Raw genomic sequence first — 26871 nt, forward strand, 5'->3', positions numbered from 1 at the left:
ACCAGCAAACTTCATGAACGAAGGAAACACATGCAAAAGGACACAAATCAGCGAGGGAGATTAATTCAATTTTTTAATCATACTTAACGCTTGACATCAGCAGACCTGTATGCATGAAATCAACGTTATTAGCTACCAATAAACTTTTAATTTTTTATATAGGCAGGTGCTGTTTTGTGTGCATAGTTGTTAAATGTTTCAAGACATATGAGTTTTATTGTAATGATGCTGTTCTGCTTGTTCATAATGTTTCATCATTCGTTGATGCTTAGCTGATCTAGAGTGGCTGCTACTTTCATCCAGTGATCTTGCTGAATGACTACTACCTAATCCAGCACGGCTGTCTCTAACCTCATTACTAACCTGTAAGCAAAAGTATGATATAATGGTATTTGATAAACATATGCTGTTTACAGGTTCCACAATTCCAGTGTTACTCTTGCCGAGCCCTTGTCCTGATGTCCAGCCAAGTTTTTCCAACATTTTCCTTCCCTTATTGCTAGAGTCAATCGGTCTATACAAAGAGAGTCAACTAAGTCTGAAATCCAAACTGTGTTAACCTTGACACTGATGAAGGTGCAGCATCTGGACCATCGTCCTTTAAGATGTCACTACCAATAGTTGCTCTTCTGTTGATAAAAAAACAATAGAACAATACTAGTCAGTGGTTTACTTTAAAAAAACACAATTAACTTCAAATTAACCTAATATTAACAAGTAACTAAATAAGGTACTAAACTTTGAGCCAAAAACTACACATAGGTGAGAAACATGTGTGACCTCCAAGCATGGGCTGTTCATGAATTGTTGCCAAAGGTTAAAGCTCAAAATAACCTCCATACTGTACAAGAGATGGGACGACATAACCTCCATACTGTACAAGAGATGGGACGACATAACCATGACACTTCTAACTCCAAGAGTCCAACAAATTTATTGACATACCTCAACGCTGCTCTGTCTACATATGAGCTCTCTCTATGTGGATCACTGCCAGCACTGTTGCCCTAGAGAAACAATAAAAAAACAAAGTAATTATAGCTAACTGACCATCCAATTTACAGAAGGCAAAACAATGAATTTATTGCACCTTTTAGCAAGGTCCAGTAATTACATTAGCAGTATAAGAGCAGTAATCACAACAATGTTTCATCAGGCATTTGGGTATGATGTAAAACACATTAACAATATTCATAGTAGCTTTAAATGAGAAATAAAGTGATTACATTAAACTGTTTATAACTAACTTTTATAAGACCATATTTTTTCTTTAACCGCTGTAATTCATTTCTCCTTTGTCCAGCAATTGATCTCTTGCTTGAGGCTATAGGTGACATACATGGAATGATTACGGTAGGTCTATAAAAGTTCATACAATAAATCTGTTCACTGCAGTTGATCATCGGAGATTGTTGCAACAAGCCTGGCTCACACTGTTCACAGGTTTCTGTCCCTACATGGAAGTGGACCACAAAAGTTGTAGCTCCAAGTCTGAGATGATCACCATGCGACAAAGGCTGTGGTTTACTCTTCTCTTTAGGCTAATACAAGCATTCAATGTATGTTGAATTAACATTGAGCACATACCTCACTTAGCATGTTCTCATTGAGATGAGTACCATTACGACTACCCAAGTCAGTGATAAAAAACAAATCCTCGTCATTATCAAATGTTATCTCAGCATGCACCTACCAATACACTCACAAGGTTATACATACAATTATAATTAACATGTTTACTTTGCTGACTTCTAATTCAGGGATTTGAATGCTGCGAGGATCACTGACTTCTCTGCAAGTAAACACACAACAGTGTGTGATGACTAAAACGTAATTGTCAAACATTATAGGCCTATGAATACTAAAGCAAGAGACACAATTCCCAGCAATTGCCTGTTAACATCAAGGGGATAAAAGAGATAAACACAGATTAATAAAGTGGCTAGGTCATCTTGAAAACCTCCATCATAGGAACAAGGGCATATGTTGGCTTCCTGTATTGAGTGACAAACACTAAACTGATTACAAGAGAGCCTAGAACACAATCCTTCTGTTAGCATGACAACTGACAGTAAACTAACAATACATGTACACCAGTGATGGAAGTATGATTATTATTGGGAAGTAAGCATGGATTCCTAATAAAATCATCCCATTTATATAATTTCTGTACTAAATTTGTTATATCTGAATGTAAACATAAATTAAAATGATTTATAAATTGTACTTAATTGTAAATATAAACCTTCCAAGCTGTAGCCCTTCTTTAGTAACAACATATAAACATCCAGGTTGTAGTTTGTGTGATTCTTTCACTATCAGCCTGATGCAACGGTCCCACTGACTTTCTGGAGGAGCAGCTACGCCCACAGTATCTAAATACACAAACTAAGTCATACATTGTACACAAAGAAATTTTTAAAAACTTACCTTCAGTGCCACTCATTTCAGCCAAACAGTGTATCTTATACTGACCTTCTTCAGAGTCATAATAAAAATAAGCCCCAAACTGGGGATTGTAATAAAGTTGACTCTCCTAGTGTAAGGCATAAAATCAAATCAACTGTGTACAAATCATATCGCCAAAATTGCTGATTGCTGGTAAATAGATACCCGTCACAATGACAACCACCCAATAGGACAATACCAGATTAAATACCCATCGACAGCCAATTTGCCTGGCCTATTATGATGTGGGTGAAGTGTAAACACATGTACACAAGTAATTGTATAGCATAGCCATTAGATCAGCAATATGCTTTTAAGTGCCATATTTGTCCGAGTACAGGTCCATAAAAACTGGAATACCTTTAACATGATACATTGGCATACCATTTGAATTACCCCCACACCTACATACTCCCTTTCCCTACATCACAACTATAAAGCCCCACATGTCTCCTAGTAAAAGATCTTTGCCCTCCCTCCCTCCCTATTCCTCCTCCTTCATCCTGTCCTATTACCTGGTCATAGTACATCCCTGACTGTACATCATAGTAGAGACCCGAGTCAGCATCATATACAAATCCACATTGCTGGGAAGCTTTGTCAGATACTTCTGCTATGCTGTCCAACAACTTTTGTGTGCTGTTCTCATCCTTGTTCTCACCAGAGGTATCAGCAATAACACCTGGAATTAATACAAGTACTTATATGGAGACGATACACCTAGTAAACATCAACGTAGGGGACAGACTTACATAAGACTACCGACAAAATTATATTTACACTGCACCATTCAAAAGATTCCATCATCAACTTGCTTTGTAACATTTTAAATTGCTATTGGCCTAACATGATCTAATTATAACTGTTTGCATACCAGCTATCAACACAAATAATAATTAACACAAAGAGGCCAGTCAAATGCAGTCACATGTATTCAGACGGGGAAGAATACAGCAGTTGGAGCTTTTTAAAAACTTCCATGAAAAGGAAATGGGCTGGATCTGACTCTAGAGCTATTCCTGAAAGTGGAGAATCTTACAGAAAAAATGTCTCAGACATATAGTTTTTTATATAAAGTCCAGATGTTATAATTGATGACGTCTCACAATTTAATGTAGTTTATTTCCACAGTTATGGGTGTTCTCAGGTCACCATGCAGTCTGATGTGACGTTCCCATTGTACTGACACTGACAATAGTTCATAAGTTTATAAACTCTAAACTCGACCTACCCACAAACATTCATATAAAAGTCACACTAAAAATAAAACTAATAAAGGATTACCTAATAGAGAGAACATTTGATTTATTGTTAAATGCTGTGCACTCAAGAAGACAAGAATAATGATTAGCGGTTATCAAACAGCTATTTCCTTACATAACACTTGTGTGTTCCATAAAGAATCTAGCCCTATGTGAGCTCAATTATCGGCTAGACCAAATCATTATGGATAATACCAGCATATAATCAAGTTACCGCTCAGTTCAGAATTGGCGGGAAAATGCATGCAGATGCTGGGATATGTAACAAACAATACAAATTAAATTAAGCACCTTAACCATGGAAACTGATTGATATTTTATTGACCTATTTACAAAATTTCCGTGTAATTGCATTAGCTATGAATATGGAGATGTTCTGAGTACACATGTAATTAGATGATCATAAGAAATCAATTAATTAACTATTACTATGATTGAGTCTATGTAAATATCTTCAGGGAACATTGTCATGGATACCATCAATTTATGCTCGGTACCAGCTTATTACTGCTATCGTTATTGTGTCTTAATGACGACATATATGAATCTTATTCTCTTGTACTACATTTTTAGACTAACTAACAAATACAATTGAAAACATGAGTAGAATAGTAAACACATTACACATAACAGTTTAACCGTTGCAAACACTCAAAATACTCAGGCCAATACTGTAATGAGTAAATAATTGGAGTAAACACATTCTTGCCCAAGACAAATGTTCGTACTGTCAAATAACATACAGCATACATGTGAAACGTAAGTGCTGCACATGCAAAAGAAATAGTCAATGCATGTATGGCTTTGCTGCAACAGTACACCATAGTTATATAAAGTTATCAATGAATTTGTAATAAAGTGCCTTTGGCGTCAACATACAATTAAACTGCAATGACTTGTTTACACTACTAAAACTAACTCTGGAGTAAAATATTTAATTATAATGAAGTTAATGGTACATGTTAAAATACCAGTGAAATTTCACTTTTGTGTATATGTCTTACATTTCAGTGAGTTGGTGTTAGACACCCTACATCTAGTCTGGACTAAATAAAAGCAGAACTAATTTTACAGTAGAGAGAAAGGATTGGTAGATAGAGACATTACCCCACACATGTGGTGGGAGAACACGAATTAATTATACAAGAAGCCAGCCTGTGAGAGAAGCTTTAAGAAGAAAGTACCATAGAAATAGTTTGAAGGCTGATTTTAAATAAATTTGTCCTCTGAACAGCAAATTAGGGACCATGGTGTGTCCTGCTGCCTTGACACCCAAGTGTCATTAACAACACCAGATTTACGTCTCAAATATTGATTATATTTTGTTTCAACATTATTTGATTATATACTATAAACTAATGGCCGAGTGATTGCAGGGAGCTATTAATTTATAGTGTATATGCACAAAATATACACAAGACAGACGACTTTCTATGTCAGTGCTGAGGTCATAAGTCTCCATCATTATTCTGTTGAAAGCATCCTTGGTCTATGACCGTGGTACTATCCTCATAACATCTGACACACATTGTAAATGACCATAGAGTGGCATAGACAGATGTCTGCGCCAAACCTGAATTAATTAAAGGATGTGGCCTTACAAAAAAAAGGTGTTGCAAAATCAAATGGGGTTGTGTTGATATCAACTTTTAAGTAATGATACACTTGACATGTCACCAATAAGTTAGTAGCCCGGTACATGGCCTTTTATGGTCCTTTTTGTAAGGAAATGTGTCCCCTACTAATAGCTAATTGGGATGTTTTTGTTTGGAGAACGTAAATTAATAAAAGCTTCCAAAGTGGAAAACAATACAATAGACTGATTTTGAGGTATTTTGTTGGCCCACATAAAGGGTTTAATTTAACAATTACTTTATATCTACCATCAAAGCATGAAATATTCCTAGCAACATCAAGACATTGTCTTTATTACATTGTTATAATAAAATAACCGCATGCCACCTGATTTCTCTATAGGATAGGCCGCATTGTTAGTGTAACTGATCTAACACAGCTGTTGTTTATCTTCCATTAATTCTTACATCTCTAACGCAATGTTACGATAGCAACAACCAGATCAAGTACAGTATACATAACTGGGTGTTGAATCCAAGATAGCGACAAGCCAGCAATAGTATAATTACTAGTATATACTTCACCAGAGCCAGTTACTCCATCCAGCTACTAAGATTACTCAAGAACAAATACTCTATCCTATCCGGTGTACCATATCACACTGGGATAATCTTCAAATAATAAATTTAGATAATGTAACATTTTAAAATAAATTTGTTTTGATTTGTTTTGCATTATAGCTACCCTTTGGGCTTTGCCGATTAGACACAATACAAAAAAATATAAATAAATAAATACAACAAAATTAGCAATGATACATTTGGTTTGTTATCAAAATGTCATGCATCATATACTGACAGCCTTTTTTACCAGACATATCCTGTATACTAAGGCTCTGCAAATTTTGGCAAATGTTGTAAAATAAAGCCAGTCCTCAGTAGCTAATGAAAATGACCATCCATTATATCTCACATTTCTTGATGCATTAAATGCCAAATGGCAATATTTTCATCCAGATAAAATTTATCCTTGAATATGCATTTGATTTCAGTAGGAGATTGACTCTATATTCAGTATACATTAGAAAATGGTCAAACTTCAGCATAGTTTGGGTACTTGTAACTAACCTTTGGTTCATAGTACTGTGTACCCAATCTGATCTTTGACTGGCTATACCACAGATACACGCAACCTATACATTAGATATGCTTTACTGGGATAATTAGAGGGTGGCCAGTAGAAGAATGACAATAATAGTATATAGACATATGTAAGGGCTGGCTCCATATGGTCAATCCTTCCTTAACACTTTCATGCATGAATAATACTCAATGCTATCGGAACACATAACTACAGTTACACGTATAGCTATTGAAAGCTAGCAGGTCATGAATGTGCTAAACTGTATGGTAACAACAAGCAAGTGATGAGCTTAGTAATACAATAATCATCAAATAACAATTTCTTTAGTCATTACAAACTAATCATTACACTGGACCCACAACAATTATGAGCCAATCAAGGTATACTGTTTGCTATACTGCATTGGTAACTTATCGAATACAAGCTAAAATAAAAGTAATAACATTGTAATTTTCCCAGATGTTTACTAAAGTGCAAGAAGATGTAGAAACAATATATAGACAATACAATGCTATCCTATTGGGAAAACAGATGTCACCTATTTGATTGAAATTCCTTTGATAAAAAGTTATCAGAGCAACACTTACAACTGGATAGTATCCATGTCGGTTGTCAAGGTGAGAATTCTGTTTAGTCTGTTGTCTGGTCCCCATTTCTTGCATCACAGTTTATTTATTTATTTATTTTAACAGGTATAGCTACCAAAAGGAAGGACAGAAAGATTCGTTGGGTCTGTGTCTAAATTAATTATGTAATGTTGTTTATTAACAAATTTGTTTATTATAAGTGTTAAGGAAAGAAGACTACCTCAATCTGTGATCATTATGAAGATAATATTGCAATGAACTAAAATCATCTTTTTGTTATTTTTATATTCGACTTCAAGTAAGTCTTCCTCTTGTAATGGTATATGATTCATAATTTTTCTAGACTACATCTTGTAAGCAAAAGAATACAATTTAAATCTTAAAAATAATTTTAAATCTGTAAATATATATACTGACATTTTAAAGAAATCATTTTTGAAAACATGACCGAACTATAGCAGCATCAATATGGCTTTTAGCCGACCAATAATATCAAGCCGATAAACAAAGCCGATCCAATATATTAGTTTTCTCTAACAATTTGCACTCTAAATTTATTACAAAGTGACAGCGTGGGACTTGAGCATTGCTTATCTGCTGCTTGTATACACATGTTGTTGATGCGATAAAACAAAACCAATATAGGCCGAAAACTGATAGTTGATCTGAATATTGGTACACTTTTAAAATCTAACGTTTCTTAAATGTAACTTCTATTAGATTTATGGTTCATTATGGTTCATTATTTATAGGCTCAGGAAAGATAAATCCTGTTACAGCAACAAATGAAATTTCACATATTTCTAAGAATGCATATTTAATTGCCAGATAGCTACACATTTTACCACTAAAAGTTTTGAACAGTGAAAATAGAAGCCAACATAACAGCAACCGCCTAAATTGAGAATATAATTAAGAATATTCTTGGCAGGGATTTCACCAACTTGATGAGAGAAACACATAATAAATAACACCTGTAATGTCCAGTCTAATTTATGCACTACTGTCTAAAAGTATACAAATAATTATTATTGTTTACACATGATAGAATGTTGAGTTAATAAAACAATCCCTTCCTATGACCAATTGACCAATAACTAGCTTCTGTTTCTAATACTCACCTTGATTAGTTTGACCAGCTTGGATGCTAGCTTGACTGCTGGTTTGGCTAGCTTGACCAACTTGGCTAGTTTGATGGCTGATCAGAGTATGAAACTGACCAGTGTTCTAAAACAACACACAAGACAGATTTATACTTGTAAAACCCTTCAAGGGCAGATTATTAATCACATTATAACAATTACATTAATTTGTTATAACATGCAACTGATATGAAAAGTTCAGAGAATTACTATCTCTACATGTATACCCTTGCATTTTTACAAATTGCACCTTTTTATTAGAATGTATATTTATCTAATTATTGAAAATTTTGTGGTGATATATTCTAGCTGCTCTCCACTAGTATTATAGACATTCACTAAATAATTTTCAGACAAGACAAATATTTCACCCCTACAGTGAAACATGTATGATAAACTGCTCAGCAACATCTCACATAATTGTAATCAGTGACAATGTCTTCATTTCCCCTTGTTATCATTGTTTATTTCAACTAAAACTGTTTGTCTTCCTTGTAGTGCTGTTGGACTAATTTGAGATCATCTATTAAAGGTGTACAAATGGTCATGACTATACCAAAGGACGTGGACATGACATTCGATGACAGTGCCAGAGAGAAAGCTAACAAGGAACTAACTAATTTACACAGCCAAGTGGCTCCATGACCACACTGACATTGTGATACATCAAACCCTGGGCTAACAAAACAAGTGAAATATTATTTTATGAAAAATTCATCTAGTTAAAATAACACCATAAATATATTGGGTTATTCAATTAAATAATTAAATTGTTTCTGAAATCATCACAGAAAATTCACTGAAATGTTTACAATTAGCAGTACTTGGCAAATGACTAAAATTACCCTATATCCAGGTAAGGTTATTCATGTCTAGAAGGCCAATGAATGTATACACATATATAGTCAAATGAAATACAATGTTATCAAAATTCCTGATGGTCTCCATTCAAGTCTATAAATCCTTTCTGCCTTTTTGTGTTTGAATACTAAAAACTGTGATGTTTTAACTAACTTACTGAGGCTGTTTGCATGCCTGTCCAGTAAAATAAAAACCTAATTATTAGATTTAACAAAATTGACCATATTACTATTATTATTATTTACCATTACTGTGCAAACTTCACTCAGTGAAGGCTGTGCACAGGAAAAAAAAAATCACATACAATATAAAGCTATCTAATTACATTTAAAAGAGTCAGTTGAATTACTATTCACAGTTTCTTCAGGAAGCTGATTCCATGCGGGGATAGTTTTGACAAAATGAATGCTTGCTAGAATTTTTCCAAAGCTATTTCTAACAGTTTTGGAATTACCATTTATATATGTTGTGGAATTAGATGCTCCCTTGGATCATTCTCTACATTGAAATGCTGTATGTATATGTATATGTGCATGTGCATGTGATATTGACATACTCATACTTGAGTCATTTACAGCTAGTGTACAAACACCCAAAGGTTGATGTCATGAATAATTAATCATAAACTTCAAAAAAAAAAAAAAAAAAATGTTGATTAACTAGGGTTGTTGTTCCAGGAATTAATAGTGTCAGGAAAGAAGGTAAAAAGTTAATCACGCATGGCTGGTAATTGTTTGAATCTTCTTCATGTGGCCTCTTATGATGGGTTGTTAAGTATTCGTTAACTTGTTAGCATAATGTATTAAAACTGTAACACAATAAGCTCCTGGTTTCATTCATAACCTCCCTTGTATATTAATTGTATTTTACATGATAGACCTAGCTTTATGCATTTCAAGGTGTTTTGTAATTGTTACTTGACATTTACATCATTTGTTCTGATTGCCCAGTGTATAACAATTAATTCAGCCTTACTATAATATAGCTTAACTATTTCATGCATGCATAAACAATGTATTATATAAACTTTTTACGGCAGATGCTTTCAATATTTCAAATCAAGTTACACAAATCCACTTCTATAGATAATTATGATTCTTAATAGTCAATACCTACTATGCTGTCATTTGACATTCAAGGAACAGTCAGCTACCATGGAAGGTTTTCATTAGTTTCTTCCTATTACGCCCATGTCACACCACAAGGGTAGTCATGGTCAAGAAACTTTTGTACAAATTACATGACCCAACAATGATTTTTGTACACTACCAACTCTGACGAGATAAAAATTTTTTAATGACCATACCTGGTCACTGATATCATCTTTATTAATCTTTTTGTCATATAACTTAAACATAAGCATGGAGAATACAGTATGAGGTGGTGATGCTAAGAGATTAATTCAGCATGAGGTAAAGCCAAGTGTGTATTAGTCTTGAGACACCTCCAAGTACAGTATTTTTAGTGCACACAAGCGTAGGTGGTGTTTTAGATACATTGAGTCATCTGTATCTGCTCAGTTATCCATTGTATGGGCAGATACAATACTTATATGGTCAACCACCAGAACTACCCATATAGGCAGATATATATGCAAATTTAGCTGGCAGGACCTAGCCTATGCCTTCTCTCCATGGGGAGATAGATGTACCTGGAAAGAGTCAGGAGAATTCATTACTGAACCACCTCTCCTAGAGCTTGTGATTCACTACATCTTCCTCTATGCTCACATCTTGTTGACAGTCTCGAGGGCAGGTCAGAGGTGGTTCCACAAGGATGATAAGTGTGACATCAATTCCTCTACTGACATCAGAAATTACAACTAACAAACAACAGTGGATGAAAATTTAAACTAGCTTCTTGCTCTATGTATGTACTATTACTCCCACCTAGACTACTTTTTTATCCACTATCTTAATGCAGTCGGCTAGCTAATTGTCTGAGGTACAGTGTATTTCCTAATAAGGAAAATAACTACTCATGATAGAGAAAACTATTTGTGGCCAGAGCGATGACTAATTGTTAAGCACCTATAGCATCGGAATGTGCTATGAATATCACTATTAGGCATAACAACTTACTATATACATATTACATAGGCACTAGTTCTTCGTTTGCTACTAGTAACTGATCATGGATTCCTCTATAAAGTTATAATACATTATGAAAAGACTTAATTGTAATACATTTATTACCGAATTAGCACAAGCCAATATGGCATGTGCCATTTCAACACTTTAGAGACACTATAAACCAGCAGCCATATAATATACAGCCCCTGATTTTAAAAGGGATACTATACAAAGCCATACAAAATAGAAGGAATATTTTTGACGACTATTTCTGTTAAGTGTTTCTCAAACTATCATTAGCAAGGCTTCAGCTTACATTGTTTTTAAGCCCGCAAGTGAGTATACTTCTAAGGAATGCGTACTTGTAAGGAGTGCATGCTTATGTACCCAAAACTTATTAAGCTGCATAGCCAGCCTTGTCTAACTCCATTAGACTAAAACCATATACCAGGAGAAAGTGTATTCAATGGGCTACTTGGTAACCACTGTAACAACAGGCGCTCGCTTATCATGAAGTGGCCATGAGTTCATAACATAAACTCCCTTACTTTATATTATGGAGAATACCACTACCTAAAGTTTGTACAGATAGTGGCAACAGAGATTGTTTTACTTTATACGACATGGTTTGATATTGAATGGTGAATTGAACAGATAAGATATAGACTTTTTAAAATGTATCAATATTTTTTAAATAGGTTTGCATTGCGTGCTTAATTGAAAGCTTATCATAGCAAAAAACCAAGACATCGCATCATTTCACATTGTTGTAGATTCTGCAGCTAGTTATGATTTGAAAGTTACAGCCACACAAGAAAGCCAATATATTGGCATACATGGGATTAAGGGTTAAAAGCAGTAGTGCCACAGTGTGGTTATGTACTCTATGGCATACAAAGTGAGTGATATTAATCATAACGAGGGTAGTCAAGATAAAGAAAAAAAGGAATTTGATGTATGCACTTGATAGAGACTGAATTAACATGATAAAACATATTCAATACCTGACACTTTAGATATGCAAAAGTGCATTATATTTCCTAGTAGGTTTGATTACTATCAATGCCTTCAATGGAGTGGTTGTTATAATGGGAACTCCTGAGATATTGTTCAAACACCTCTAGATATAGTAATAGATGTTCTGGAAAGTAGTGTGTACCAAGACAGGGGACCCTCCAAGAACAATAGCACATTACAGGTGATATGGTAATCACGTTGCTGTTTTTTTTTTACATTAAAACTCTAGTCAAATAGTCCTAGGGGTGACTTGATCCCTTGCAATCCACACCACAGTCAGAATCCAAAATACCCTCTGCATTGCTTACATTTATAATGTATCAAGTGATAATTATTGGACTGGCAACAGTGGAAGTCAAGAGACAGATCCCTCCAAGAGCAGGTCTGTCACATAAACTGCCTGGAACTCAGGCAGGAAAGACTGCAACAAGATCCTACACCCACTGGGTTATGGGGCTATTATTTAGAGCCCAAAAACAGACATTGTGTGCCATTGCTACTTAGGAATTGAATGAGCCTGAATTCCTTAAAAGTCTGTATCTATAAGGCACCAACGGTGCAAATTAGCTGACAGTATCACATAAGTATTCTAGTTGTCTCCCGTGGAATTTTGAGAAAGTGTAGCTCTGTAGAATTCTGACAGTTGGATCAGCTTGTCCTGGGGGCAGGAAACCCACTAGGTATGTCACTTCAAGCTTCCTTCTTCATCCTCCACATGGATACAACCAAGTGTTACATGACTCTTGATACAGAGATAGTATTGACTCTCATGATTGTTTCTGAACATTGCAATGTTGAGATGTGTATTACACATGTGTATAAAATGGTGGCACATACTGTTGTGAAAGAATTCAGTCTGGAAAACAAGCCTATACTTCTGAGACAGTTCATTGTGTGAATAAATCTTACTGGTTTAAATGCTTACCTAACAATTTCACCTTACAATTATTTAGCTAAAATAAATAATCTGTGCATATACGATGCTATTGATGTTATAATATCATGATAGGTATCATAATCGTGAGATCATAAAATCATGAAAGTAACAAAATTTCACAATTGCTCAGCCCTGGATACAGCCTTTTGCAATGTAGTCAGGTTCACTATGTCAAAAAATATACTTCCGCTCAAATTTTAGCCAACCTATACACTTTTGGACTGAAAATCAATGTTTACATTTGCACAGATTCCTGCAAGGTCAGCATTTCAAAATGACAGCTAATAAAATAAGAAAATTCTAGTATATCAAGTTAAATTTGACAAAAGTTTAATAAATGAACTCAACAAATTCTCTGGTGACATTTTTACACCTCTTTTCATTAGAGGTGAGACAGTTAAACATGAAAGTTTTTACAAAGGGAATAGAAGAACGTCTATTATACTACAATAATTTAGGAATAATTTATAGTGAAAAGAATTAATGAATATTCTGGATTATTTGGAGTATAACTGGTGCAAAGTATAATTTGACTTCTACTAAAACAGTTCAAACCTAAAAACAGCTGAAAATTTAGATGCTCTAATAGAGCAGTCGCTTAAAGGCAGTCAACTTTTGAGCCCTTTTTTTTTTTGCTAATGTGCTTACGTATGTTTGGAATAATTAGCAGTAGATGAATTTTGAAAGAATTTTCATTTTAAAAGTAATTGGAATTAACTCTCTCCTAAAAGGGAAGTTTCCTTTTTACATAAACAATGAATTCACCATGATCACCAAGAGCAATTTTATGCACCAGATAGACATGCACCAACAAGTTAAAATTGATACATGATCTTGAAAATTAGTATCCACTGTTACCTAACTGTTAATCCAATGTAAATTTCCTTTCCAGTGACAGAATGAATTACCATCTTTAAATAATCCAAATATTGCCATTGTTGATGGAGTGATTCTTATCCAGAAGATGACAAAGATCTAGCCAAGATGTTTTTAATGACAGGCTTACAAGTAATTGCTCCATGCTAAAATGCTGGTGCTATTGCAACGATTTACCTTACACAGAACTGTGTGTTGTGTGGTACAGATGCACAAGTGATGGAGACTTATACATACAAGTAGAAGGAAAAATGAAAAAATTTAAAGTTGGGTTACGATAAAAAAAGTAAAGAAACAAGGGAATTGCTAAAAAGTAGTGAAAGAAGATAAGTTGCCTATACATCTACAGATATACTAGTGGACATTTAATCCCTATACTTCATTCAGTCTACCATGACTGAATTAGGGATTAAATGTCCACTGCAGTATATAGGCAACCTCTCTTGTTCACTACTGTATTAGACTGAAGTATAGGGATTAAATGTAGGACTAACATAATTATGACTGGTGAACTAGCGCATATACTGCATCAAAGGAAGAAGGGCACTTGGAAAACCATATACCTGGACACACGCCCCAACTATCAATTATGTAGCAAAAAGGGAGGTAGCCATTACGATTCATTTTCAGCTATGCTTTTCACACAGCGTTGCAAACAAAGAACAGCGTGAGAAGTGTCTCAACTATCAATCATATTGCTATGGAAAATACCAGCGATAAGCTAACACAGCCACAGTTAAGCCGTATCACGTTATATAGCGTGAATTGACACCTTGCATTGTCAGTGAAGAGAACTGAGGACAAAGGCAAGCCCATGATGCATGTATTGTACATCTGCAAATTATGCTTGGCTGTCAGTCAGTCAGCGTAAAATTCTATTGAATAGAAAAAATGTAAAATGCTATAGAAATTTTGTTGGAAGAGTTTGGGGTTAGTCTAAAGTTTTGAGCTTGGCTGTGTCTAGCCAATGTCATGAAGGGAAATTGAGACTGGTTTTAGGGTGATATTTTGAACTGGAAAAGCTCAATTCTGCATGATCCCTAATATATAGTACTATCATACTGTAAATAAATACATCGAAAATGACAACAGCGACAGTGCTGATGATTGTTAGGTTTATATCTTTGAATTAACTGTAATAGATATAAATACATGTATATGTACATACGTACATAGCCGTGATGTCTTTATACATAGCTGTACCCTACATCTCAATGTTAATAATTCACTTATTCACTTTATTTCATGCAATAACTATTTGCCAAATAAAGTTTCTTAGCATTTTAGAGGATTCTATATGGGTGTGAGAACATAGAAATAGTGTTTGTTGCAATTCTCTGTCAATAAGAGGCTGATATGGAGAAATTTGCATCATATGGACTGCTATTTTCAAACTGCTAATTAACTAACATGTAGGTATCTGTTTAAATGTAAGCATTGATCTCCATGCTCTAAGCTTTCTAATAATAATTATGTAGGCCCATAAATTTTGAACAGTTATCTTTGACATAGTAAACTGCATGCTACCAACTGGTACATGCAAAAGTGCTCTTGGATCTGGTCAGGGTGAAATCATAGTTGCCAATTGCTAATAGAGGATATGCACTGCCGAATACATTCTAATGAACACGTGATTTTTTCATACGTCATGACGGTGAACAGAATGCGAATCGATTCATTACATGGATGGTAGATCAGTTACGAGCAATTCTTACTAAGTGACATATCCTTCTGCCTAAGTAGTACATCCGGCGAGAAGAAGCAGGCCCGTGGCTTTAGTGGCGAGTTCCAGTTCGAACATTCATTCACTGCCCATACCTTTATATGAGTTTTTCGTGGCCTTGTGGTAATCGTTCACGACAACAGAAAGCCTGCTTGTAGCTTAAAAGGCGAGTTATACTTCGAGCCGCATTCACTACCCAGTACTTTTATATGGAATTTTCGTAAATCTTCGATAGTCGTTCACCGTCAACTTTTTTTGGAAGCACCGCACCGCTGATCATTTTTCGTTCGAATAATATAGCATGCATATCCTCTATTAACAAAGTTCCTTTTAAGAGAGAATACTTTATGCAAATTACAATTATTCTTTTAAACCTAGTATTAGCCAGTCTCCTAAAATTTATGCCTAACATAAACACACTAGCTAGGAGTTTCATAATAGTGACTGCTACATTAGCAATATGGACTCAAAGTTGACTGCTTTATTAGAGTATGCGACTGCTCTATTAGAGTAACTCAATTTTTCTGCTGTTTTTAGGCTTGAACTGTTTCAGTGAAAGCCAAACTTGTACTTTGCTCCAGTTATACATAGGTCTCATTAAATTAACAATTCTTTTCGCTTAGTACTATTCTTGAGTTATTGCAGCATAATGGATGTTCTTCTATTCCGTTTGCATGATTAACTATCACCTCTAATAAATAGAGATGTAAAAATGTCACCAGAGAATTTGTTGAGTTTATTAATGAACTTTTATGTCAAATTAAAATTGATATATCAGGAATTTCTTACTTTATTGGCTACCATTTAGAAATATAAAAATGCTGACCTTGCAGGAATCTGTGCAGATCATAGGCGGCGGAAAGGGGGGGGCTAGGGGGCTGAAGCCCCCCCTCAGAATGATATCACACCGAAATTATCTTTCTTGGAGTGGGGCTGAAAACCGTGATAAAGATCAAGATACTCTAATAGAGCAGTCACTCTAATAAAGTAGTCAGTGTGTAGCGAGCTATGTAAGGATTTTTATGTAGTTTATCAGCTAAAAATGGTAGCTGGTGAGGTGGAAAGCTCTTGTCAGTTGGTTGTGACCTTTTTTTTTTTTTTTTTTTTGGTCTCACCTTACCAAACTATAGAAATAAGTCTGGGTCAGCCCAGCCCCCCCTCATATCAACTACTTGCTCCGCCGCTGGTGCAGATGTAAACATTGATTTTCAGATTCCTCATGCTCTAAGCTTTCCAAAAATGTATAGGTTTGTTAATCTCCATAAACTTTGAACAAAAATACATGGTGAACCTGACTAATGTCCTAGTGATTAATTAATTAGAGTATGTTCTCCGTCACAATAGTTTTAAGGAGACCCAGGAACTCTTTTTAGGAAGGACGCATTAGAGGGAGTGAAACCAAGGATCACTTTGTGAACTTCATTTCTCTAGTACAGGGATATTACATTATCTTGTCTTCAAATTGGACCATACATGTCTAGCTAAGAAATGACACAATTTTATAACTAACCTAAACATCTCAAGGTTTTTCAAATCAAGACACAAAGTAAACCATTGTGTAGCTTAAGAATACAGCACACCATATTATCATGAAAATATTATTTTCATACATATGTACCACAGGTGTAGGAAGCATCTCATGGTTTGGGGGAGGGGGGGACAGATAAAGTTAAGGATAAGATGCAAGCTGAGCATTCCAAGCACGCTAAACTTAACTAGGGGGTCTAGGGACATGCCCCTGGAAAAATTTAACATAAAAAACTACTGCTCTGAGATTGAATTTCAGAGTATTTTCAGTAACACATGGTTGAACCATACAGCAGTGTACACTTACTTCCGTAGCTTGCCTATATGTCGGTCTCCTAAATTAATTTTAGAGGTGCTTATCACGATTGTCATTCTGAAGTGTTGTTGAGGGATTAGGTATGCAAGCAGATAATGCGGGAAGCCGCTAACAAGTTTGAGTAATCATCCAGCATTCCTCAGTTGGTGAATTGAACATCACAAATAGTCGTTACTTAAAGGCTTGTTTGCAAATGATGATATCGTGTGGATAACACTGACTGGTGTAGCCGGCCTGAGAGTATCATTGGCATTCTTAGTGGCTGGGAGAAATGCTGCAAGCAATTAATTGTGTATCATCGTGAGAAATGCCAGCAGTTGTTTGAACCAAGACATGCTGGAAGTCTCTATTACTGAAAAGAAGAGGTCTCATACTTTACCATACTGCCCAACAAATAACATCATTGCATTCAAGCGAGCAATGAAATGTCTCTATTCCATTTCTAGTGGACAAGTCAGTAATGTTGTTTCGCTACTAGTACTGGTGCACCAGACTGTTATTCACCCTGAAAATGAACAACATATACTAGGGTTTGGTTTTTTTTGTTTTTTTTTCAAATTAGGTTTTTCTTTTTCACAGCTGGGCTGTTTTGGATTAGATAACATTTATTTTTGCATTCGTATAACTATGCTAGCTTTTGTCCATCTTTCTTTTAACAAAAGAACTAGATTTTAAGAGACATTTATGACTACTATAGTTTGAAATTTACATGTAGCTAGTTTGCTGAAAGGTGCACATACAAAGGGATCTTGAAATGCGTTTGGTACATGCATATATGGTCAGTTTTCACGTTATAATATTTCCATTACATTAATGAAGGATTGTACCTTGTCAGTTACCTGAAGGAAATTCTGCATAAGTGATTTAGCCGGTAGGGATGATAACAAGTCACAGCAAAGCCAACTGCTCTATTAGAGTGTCTTGACAGTGTGATTCTTGTGTATATGTTTGTTGTGTAGCCTGACTATTTATTAACCCTCGGGGTGCCGACAGTTACAGTAGTTGTCTTGTGTGGCTCTGAGTGAATTTGTCTGTTACCACTTCAACTGCTGCATACTTTGTTTATAGGTTAAAAGCTAGGATGAGTTTAACAAATGAAATGTGTGGATTGTTCTGCAAACGCTTTATTCAAAAGTCATGGCAATATTAGGTGTTCGTCTTGGCCTTCTTCGCTTCTTGATGAACTCTTGATGTACAAAAGTGATAGCAATAATACATCTAATGATACTACACTGATTCAGAAGAGGGATCAACAAACTCAACAAGCCAGGGATGAGACTTTGTAATCTTTAAGATTTCAAGATTCCCAATAAGATCTAAGCACTTTATTAAATGTTATCATCAGATAGCCTTTTACCTTTTAACTGGGATTGAGCCCCTTATCTCTATAGCTCTTCACCTCTAATTTAACAACTTCTATACCTGGCTGTTTTGAAGGCCACAGCATCTTTCACAGCTTTCTAACACTCATTTCTAGGATTTTTATTACTGGGACAAGCTTGAGTGAGCCCCACACTAAGTCATTTAGTGTTGGCACCCATTTACAAAAAGTACAGAATTAAAGGGCTAACCTCATAATATCATCCTTATATTAATAGAACAGTCACCGAGAAGTTAAAAAGTGCACAAAAATGTCAATAAGATTCAAACCAAGGACCTTCATACCTATACACCCAAACCCTTTATCACTCTGGTACTGCTGTCAGTTGATCATCTCATTTAATTTCTATCTTATACACAAAAGTTCTAGTATACTGCACCAAAATATAATTGAAGGGGCCAGAGGCAAAAGGCATTTGAAAGATTAGGTGACCACGTAATGGACGTTAAACAAAATTTTGGGACATAATTGAATTTTTGTAATAGTTATATTGAGACTGCCATGAACTTTTAAACTCTGTTGTTTACTTAGTGGCAATATTATTCACCAAGCCATTCTATTTTTAGAAAATGGAAAATCTAAAATGGTACATGTCCCCTTTTTCTACTGACCCCTTCAATTTCATAGATCTATCAATGGAAATCTAGAACATTCTATGTGCGTTGTATTAGAAGAAGTGTTCAGGAAAAATGTGTGCTCTATTAGAGGGGAGCCTGTATTCCGTGGAATAGTGGAATAGCAGAATTACGGAATAAGCAAAAATCACATTCTAAATATTTTGTTATTGTTTATAGCCTCTATGACATTTTAATATACATTCCTCACCTCGTAGAGAACACAATCACGATGGCACTGATCCTCGGGGCGATCTTTAATAGGATTATGTACAAAGATATTCACTCTAGAACAATCTAACTAAGCTAAACTACCAACAAATACACTTCACTACACAATCGCTAGAAAACTAGAAGTTCTTTGTGCTATACTTACTCATACCAGCTGTCACACACGAGTAACTGCCCGAATTTATTAGAGTTATATACGAAGTGTTAGAGCCGAGGTTGGAGCTCTGATGTTGGGAGCTGAAAGTAGTATTATTCTCCAAATTTATTTGAAACACTTTAGGAAATGGTACCAGAGTTATAAGAAAGGTCAGATTATTCCATGCATGCAGGGTAGCTACCTAGGGGGTGCCCGGGATTGTTTTGTCCTAAACTATTCGGCCAGTTAGCTAGCTAGCTGCTCGTGTGTGACAGCTGGTATGAGCAAGTATAGCCCAAAGAACTTCTAGTTTTCTAGCGATTATGTAGTGAAGTGTATTTAACAGTAGTTTAGAGTTAGATTGTTCTAGAGTGAATATCTTTGTACATATCCTATTTAAAGATCGCCCCGAGGATCGGTGCCATCGTGATTGTGTTCTCTACGAGGTGAAGAATGTATATTAAAATGTTATAGAGGCTATAAACAATAACAAAATATTTAGAATATGATTTTCGCTTATTCCGTAATTCTGCTATTCCGCTATTCCGCGGAATACAGGCTCCCCTACAAAAAGTTTATAAATGAAGCACTATTGTGCAAAACCCTTGGAAAAGTTGAATAAAATATGGCTTTATTGAAGGGCTACCAATTGTTATGTACCATTTCTATAGTAGGTCATCTCAGGCACAACTATTACGTCAATGAGCACACAAACCAGGTACCAGGCATAAAATGCATTTTTTCCATAACAGAAACAACTCACAGTAGCTTTGATTCCAATTTGCACAAAACAAGCAGCAGCAAAATAGCTTAGTCTTTGTGTGACAACATGCAGACCTTAGTCCTGTTAGGCACTAGCCTTTTATGGCACACATGATGATGAAAGGGGTCTTAAGACAATATACAATATAAGTACAAGGGCCTAGACTCAGGGGTACCATGTACTGTTAGTGATCAGTACAGGAGCCCTGGCAAGACCTAAACTAATTAAATTACAATAATTATAACTTGCAGCTTAGGTGATCCAATAAATCCCAGTCCAGGGAGGCTCTAGAATTAAATATTCTGTATGAGCAGGATACAGCAACGTGAGCAGCCTGCTTAAACAGGGATCTTATAATTTTCTTTGTCACTTGATAAGCATTAGCCACTTGGGCAATTGTGTCTGGCATAAAATGGCCTAAATGACCAATCTCGATGAAGATCAACAGTTAACCCAGAAAGCTAAGGTCATGTTGTAAAGAGCCATATCGATCTTCCTTCTAACCTCTAGCAGCCAGTAGGTGTCGCTGGGTATTAGTGGGGATAGTCAGTTCAAATAAACAAGTGGAATTGTTAGAAACCAACAGGCCTGCTAAGGATGGAGCGAGGAAAGATTGGCTGGGATCCCAAAAATTATGTGCACCACCTTCATACCGCCTTTAAACATTATCCTAGAAACATCTTACGTGAGGAAAATCACCTTTATGGAATACTATTAGTCCATCTAACATCAAATACAACATTAAAAACAAGAAAACACTTACAGGCGGCTAAATATAGAATTTTCAATAAACCACTGAAACTTGAATTTTTGTCTGCCTGCCTGCCAGCCTGCTTACCTGCCAGACCACAGTCGCCAGGCTGGAGGCCAAATGAAGTAGTGCACAGCCACCACTTTACGCCACAATAACAAACTCACCAGTGGGATGTACCTTTTGGGGTTCCGATGAGTGTGTGCGTTCTGTGCCTTGTCTTTCCTTTTATCTTCAATCAGGCTTGTCTTCGTTCTTCTTCATACAATGAAACCATACTGAGATGCTAATTTTCCCTATCAACACTTTCCTTCAGCAGCATATTTAGATGCCACTAACATATTTAAGTGTTTTATGTTCCGTAGATACCTGTAACTTCACGATAAGTTCAATACCATGACTATTAACGTGATTAATCATAACGATCAAGCACCAAGACCACACCTCTTTACAATCTATTTACTCGATCACGATAACACACCCCATTATTATCAGCCTAGCTGTATTCATAATGGTTCAATGAAAATATGAAATAGTGATACACACCCTGGCAGCAGACATGGGGAAAATACATGAGTACTTATATTTTAGTACACTCAAGTACAAGTTTGAAAGTACTTGTATTTTATACTTAAATACTTTCTTAATTACCGTTACACTTAAGTATTTTGCCAGAGTACTTAAAGTAATTTTAAGTATTACAAACATTGTAGTTTGTACACAGTGAGCATCAATGAAAATAAATTTGATGAAGTATTGAAATTCTGTAGTACTTTATACAACCTTACTACGTATCATGTTGCTAGGAATTCTGGTGTAATAAAAACAATGCTGTGTTTAAATTGAGAAAAACCTGAAAGTACCTGCTATCCTGAAATATTTTGCAATTCCTGAAGTTTTATCTGAAGGAGACTGTAAGGCAGCTAAATGCGACTACTGTAATGAGGGGTTTGTTGAATTGGTGGTAAGAAAATATCATTTATAAGTGCATGTATTCTTCTATGTCAGACAGTATTCCTTGTGAAGAAGACAATGTACTTTGCATGCTGAACTTGACGACTAAAAAACCATACCTTGCATGTTTGTACCTCAAGCTTAAGTTATTATGCACGGCTGCATAAATTTTGCTATAGGAAAATGTACTGTACCTGTACTTTACCCAGTATGTACCTGTACTTTACCCAGTATGTATCTGTACTTTACCCAGTATGTATCTGTACTTTACCCAGTATGTATCTGTACTTTACCCAGTATGTACCTGTACTTTACCCAGTATGTATCTGTACTTTACCCAGTATGTACCTGTACTTTACCCAGTATGTATCTGTACTTTACCCAGTATGTATCTGTACTTTACCCAGTATGTACCTGTACTTTACCCAGTATGTATCTGTACTTTACCCAGTATGTATCTGTACTTTACCCAGTATGTATCTGTACTTTACCCAGTACGTACCTGTACTTTACCCAGTATGTATCTGTACTTTACCCAGTATGTATCTGTACTTTACCAGTATGTACCTGTACTTTACCCAGTATGTACCTGTACTTTACCTAAAGTACTTCCATTGTACTTTACTTAAGTACTCTCATGATTTCAGTTGGAGTACTTGTACTTCACAAACTCAAAAGTATTTGTACTTTACTTAAGTGCACTTGGCCCCATGTCTGCCCCCTGGTAGCTAGATGAAGGCTGACTCAAGATACTGCAATCACCCTAATAGAAGTTGCACGTAAATAGCTGTATGCTATGACAAAAAAACAACAAAAAACTACTACCTTAAAATTATTAATTGTAGGGATCCAAGCGATAAAAAGTAGTGAAACAAGAGATGAATGATGGTATTACAGCATAGCTCAGTGGGAAAATCCCTACATTGGCATTGAACAAAATGATCAAGCCAAGAAAGCCAGCACGCCACACCATGAGTATATTTACAGGAAGAAACAAAATGTGGTTTTCATGCATACATAGCTCCATGCTCCCTTCTTGAATTGGAATCATTTTTATATTGCAAAGGCCCTCCACCTTCAGGACCTCACATACCAAGATTGCTTAACACAATCGTGAAGTATATGCCTTCAAAATTTGGCTTAATTTGTTTTTCTTCTTCGTTTAGTGGGCTTGGGGGGCTTAGATTCTTCTTTTCACACTTTACTAAAGCCATTATAAAATGCAAATGTGTAGCTCAATTGTCTTCAGCTTGGTACACTTTATGAACACATTGCGGCACAATCACGTACCAAGTTTGGTACAAATCTGATTAATATTCATAGAGCTATGGATGATTATTTGTATTAAAAAAGGCTGACTTGTTGTCAAGCCTACACGGTAAACCACTTATGGGAATAACTTAAAAATCGGTATGCATATAGGTTAACCAACATAGCTCAAACCTTTTGTGGTTTAAAAGAAATTGCATTGACAGCTACAGAGTTACAAGGCAAAACCAAACAACTGTAAATCGCAGGGGGTTGAAATACTCTAATAGAACAGTCACTGTGGGGGTAAAAAAGGTGCATAAAAAGTGTTGAAAAACAAAGTTATTGACCAGCATTCAAACCAGGGACCTCCATACTGAACACCCAAATCCTTAACCACTGAGCCGCTGCTATCATGGCTGATCACCCCATTTTATTTCTACTTTATAAATGAAAATTCTAGCTAAGATCTACTCAATAGTCAAGTTCATAATTTCATAGATCTTTAGATCTACCAATGGAAAATCTAGATTGTTCTACAAAAATTATGAAAGTGCGGCCAAGTACAGTCAGTGTGGGCGGGCGACATACTCGTTTTACGGAACCAGAAAATACCGTTTTCATGCATCCGTTGCAGCCTCTTTACAGGTGAGACCCGGCCTTCGATATGCAACAGCTAATAATGAGATGGAGCTTATGTAGATATTTATGCTTCAGGATTCTGGGGAGGTAAGCAAACATCTGAAGGAATATTTTAAATGTCAAAGTTAAGGCTATTGCGCCTCATATCATGGAATCCAAGTATCCTCACCATAGTTTATTGACGTTTTGAATGTGAGAAACAACGAAAGTATGAACAACGAAATTGAGATGGGTTCTTTTACTTCACTTGTATTTTCAACATTAAGGGGTGGTATGGGTCATGCTGCTCAGTGCTGTAGTTTACAGAAGACTTGCTCTCCTTGTCTCTCTTCAGAAGGAGTAGTGCCAGATGTCAGGGTGGTGGCAAGGGGTGCTGGTAACCCTGGGAATAATAATAAAAAATCTAAATAAAAAAGTTTTCATGTATCCGTAGTGCTTGAATGGTATAATTCTGCAGTGGAAGCTTCCTCAGGGTAGGGCATCTGCCATTCCTAGTTTGAGTAGAATCTGCCCAGCTATTATTGGGGTATATGCACCTTCAGAATTCATCTTATTTCAGTTCTTCATATAGCCATGCAGTCTTCGATGATTCCTGTAGTAAAGGGGAAAAGTTAAAAGGAATTATCAAGGTCAACCATGGCTGGCTTTGGAACTTGCAACTACAAAAAGAAGTGATATCCGCACAAAAACAGCCAAGCTGTGAAAAAAGGTGTGGCCTTACACAGTATTAACATCATTGCAGTCATTTGTTGGCTGCCACCTTTGATTTCACAACTTTTTTCACTGAATACTTTATATCAAAAAAAGGCAATCCTCCTATCCCATCCCCAAACCTCTCTGCACTTACATCAAGGCGGGCACAATCTTCAACATAAGCAGATCTGTAGTGAAATTGCTACAGTACAGCTATGAATATAAACAACACAGCTACACTCCCTATTTGCTAGTTCTATATACGGCTAATGGTCTGATGACAGAGAACTGAAGCAGTTCAAATACTCGAGATGAATGCTCCGAAGTAGACGAAGCAGACAGTACCATCACTTAAAGTACTGCCTTTGCTTGTATGTAAAAACGGCACTCTGGGGTGTTCCAAGACTAAATGGATCTGTCTTATACTGTAATAGTCTCTCAACACGCCCCCTAATAATATACATGTCGACTATCCTTTATGCATTAAATACAGAGTATGACTAAACACAGGAAGTAGTCATATTACAGGAAGTACAGCACAGGAAGTAGGTAGGAAGTGGTAATATCAATAGCAAAATTCCATTTAAAGATCTAAAAAGGCCGTATTGGTATTGAAGCTCTATGGAGCCTTTGAAATATTACCTAACTACATGCCCAATATACACTAACTTGGCTATTTAGTCACTATGTTGGCAAAAACATACTTCAAAAATGGCTAAATCAATCCTTTCTTCATTGGTATATCTTGTAATGTTCAAAATGTTAGCAATCAAAATTTGTCCATTCAACCAGCTGAGGCAGCAAACTACACAGCCACAAAACTTAATGGTCCATCTCTATTGCATATACATGGCAACACACACAACATATCAGCACAGTCTCTTTCATTTAACACATTGTGGCAGACCCGATTGCTCTAATAGAGTGTTTGTATCTTCTATTAGATTAAGATTACTGACTAGTGTACCCAAATCTGTGTGTACATTGAAAGTTGGTTGTAGTGTGACTTTTGATATTGTATCATAACACTACAGCATAACTATACATGAATACCACACGATCCACAACTTACTGGATCGTAGTAGTATCCAGTTGTTTTGTGGCGATACAACACAACCTTCTCATAATCTGGATCTTTAATGGTATCATCTTCTTCATCTTTTGTCAAATCCACCACTTCTCCATCCTCTATAAGACATTAGCAGTATTATTTTGTTATCATTTTACATAAACACTTTTAGCAGCAAGTTTTGCTATTTTCAATATCTAAAGGACTATGTTAGCTGCAGCGTACCATGTTGCAGCTTTAAAAACTACAAGTTATTTTGTAAGATACTAGCTACATACACTAGTGTGACATGTGTTCACAACGAACTACCTTTATAGCTGTTAATTTGAACCTTCAATTCTGTTACCTCCTCTTGTAACAGACGCAGCCTCTTACGTGCTAATTCCACCTTAACTTCTTGTAGCGATTCTTGCACATCACGTGACTCACTAGGTTCCTCGTCCATTTCAAGTCTGAGAAAAGAAGAACGCACGAAGAATTAAGTCTGGTTTGCGAACTACCCATTACAATTGCCATTACTATGAGCACAAATGTCCTCCTTCCTGTAACACTTCGTCCTTCAAATCATGTGAATAGCATTTCATTTCGATTGTGGCATTGCATTTAGACTACAAGTTGTTATTATTATTATTATTTTCCAAAAATGTGCAGCCTCAGTTTGAGGATTAATGCACATATGAAACATGCATACAAAATGTTTTACAATATGATTGATTATGGGATTACTGATTGGTAGGGGAAAGTAATAATAATTTCAGTTGGTACTTAAAAATTTGTAATGATTGTTGTTGGATTAGGTCAGGTGGGAGTGAATTCCACAGTCTAATTGATCTAGGCAAGAATGAATTACTGTACTGATTGGTCCTTGCATAGATATGATGAAATCTTTGATCATGTCCTCTG

General features: G+C 35.8%; 1 protein-coding gene across 4 annotated transcripts; it reads right to left on the minus strand.

Annotated features, from left to right (window-relative positions):
* Positions 1 to 64: 64 nt before the first annotated feature.
* Positions 65 to 26592, minus strand: LOC136261974 (angiogenic factor with G patch and FHA domains 1-like). 4 transcript variants are annotated; one of them, XM_066056075.1, is made up of 15 exons: positions 26488 to 26592; positions 26278 to 26420; positions 25972 to 26087; positions 8137 to 8242; positions 2964 to 3130; positions 2431 to 2536; positions 2246 to 2375; positions 1741 to 1792; positions 1588 to 1689; positions 1376 to 1541; positions 1248 to 1324; positions 946 to 1007; positions 561 to 629; positions 415 to 514; positions 65 to 363 (listed from the first exon to the last, which is right to left on the minus strand). In XM_066056075.1, the coding sequence occupies exons 2-15, from the start codon at positions 26411 to 26413 to the stop codon at positions 199 to 201; spliced, it is 1554 nt and encodes a 517-aa protein (XP_065912147.1). In that variant the 5' UTR covers positions 26414 to 26420; positions 26488 to 26592; the 3' UTR covers positions 65 to 198. The 4 variants fall into 4 exon arrangements, with proteins under 4 accessions (XP_065912147.1, XP_065912146.1, XP_065912149.1 ...); XM_066056074.1 differs by having other exon boundaries at positions 26278 to 26581; XM_066056077.1 differs by lacking the exons at positions 8137 to 8242; positions 25972 to 26087; positions 26278 to 26420; positions 26488 to 26592 and adding an exon at positions 3201 to 3298.
* Positions 26593 to 26871: the final 279 nt, after the last annotated feature.

Source organism: Dysidea avara, chromosome 7, assembly GCF_963678975.1.
Source record: "Dysidea avara chromosome 7, odDysAvar1.4, whole genome shotgun sequence".
Lineage (NCBI taxonomy): Eukaryota > Metazoa > Porifera > Demospongiae > Dictyoceratida > Dysideidae > Dysidea > Dysidea avara.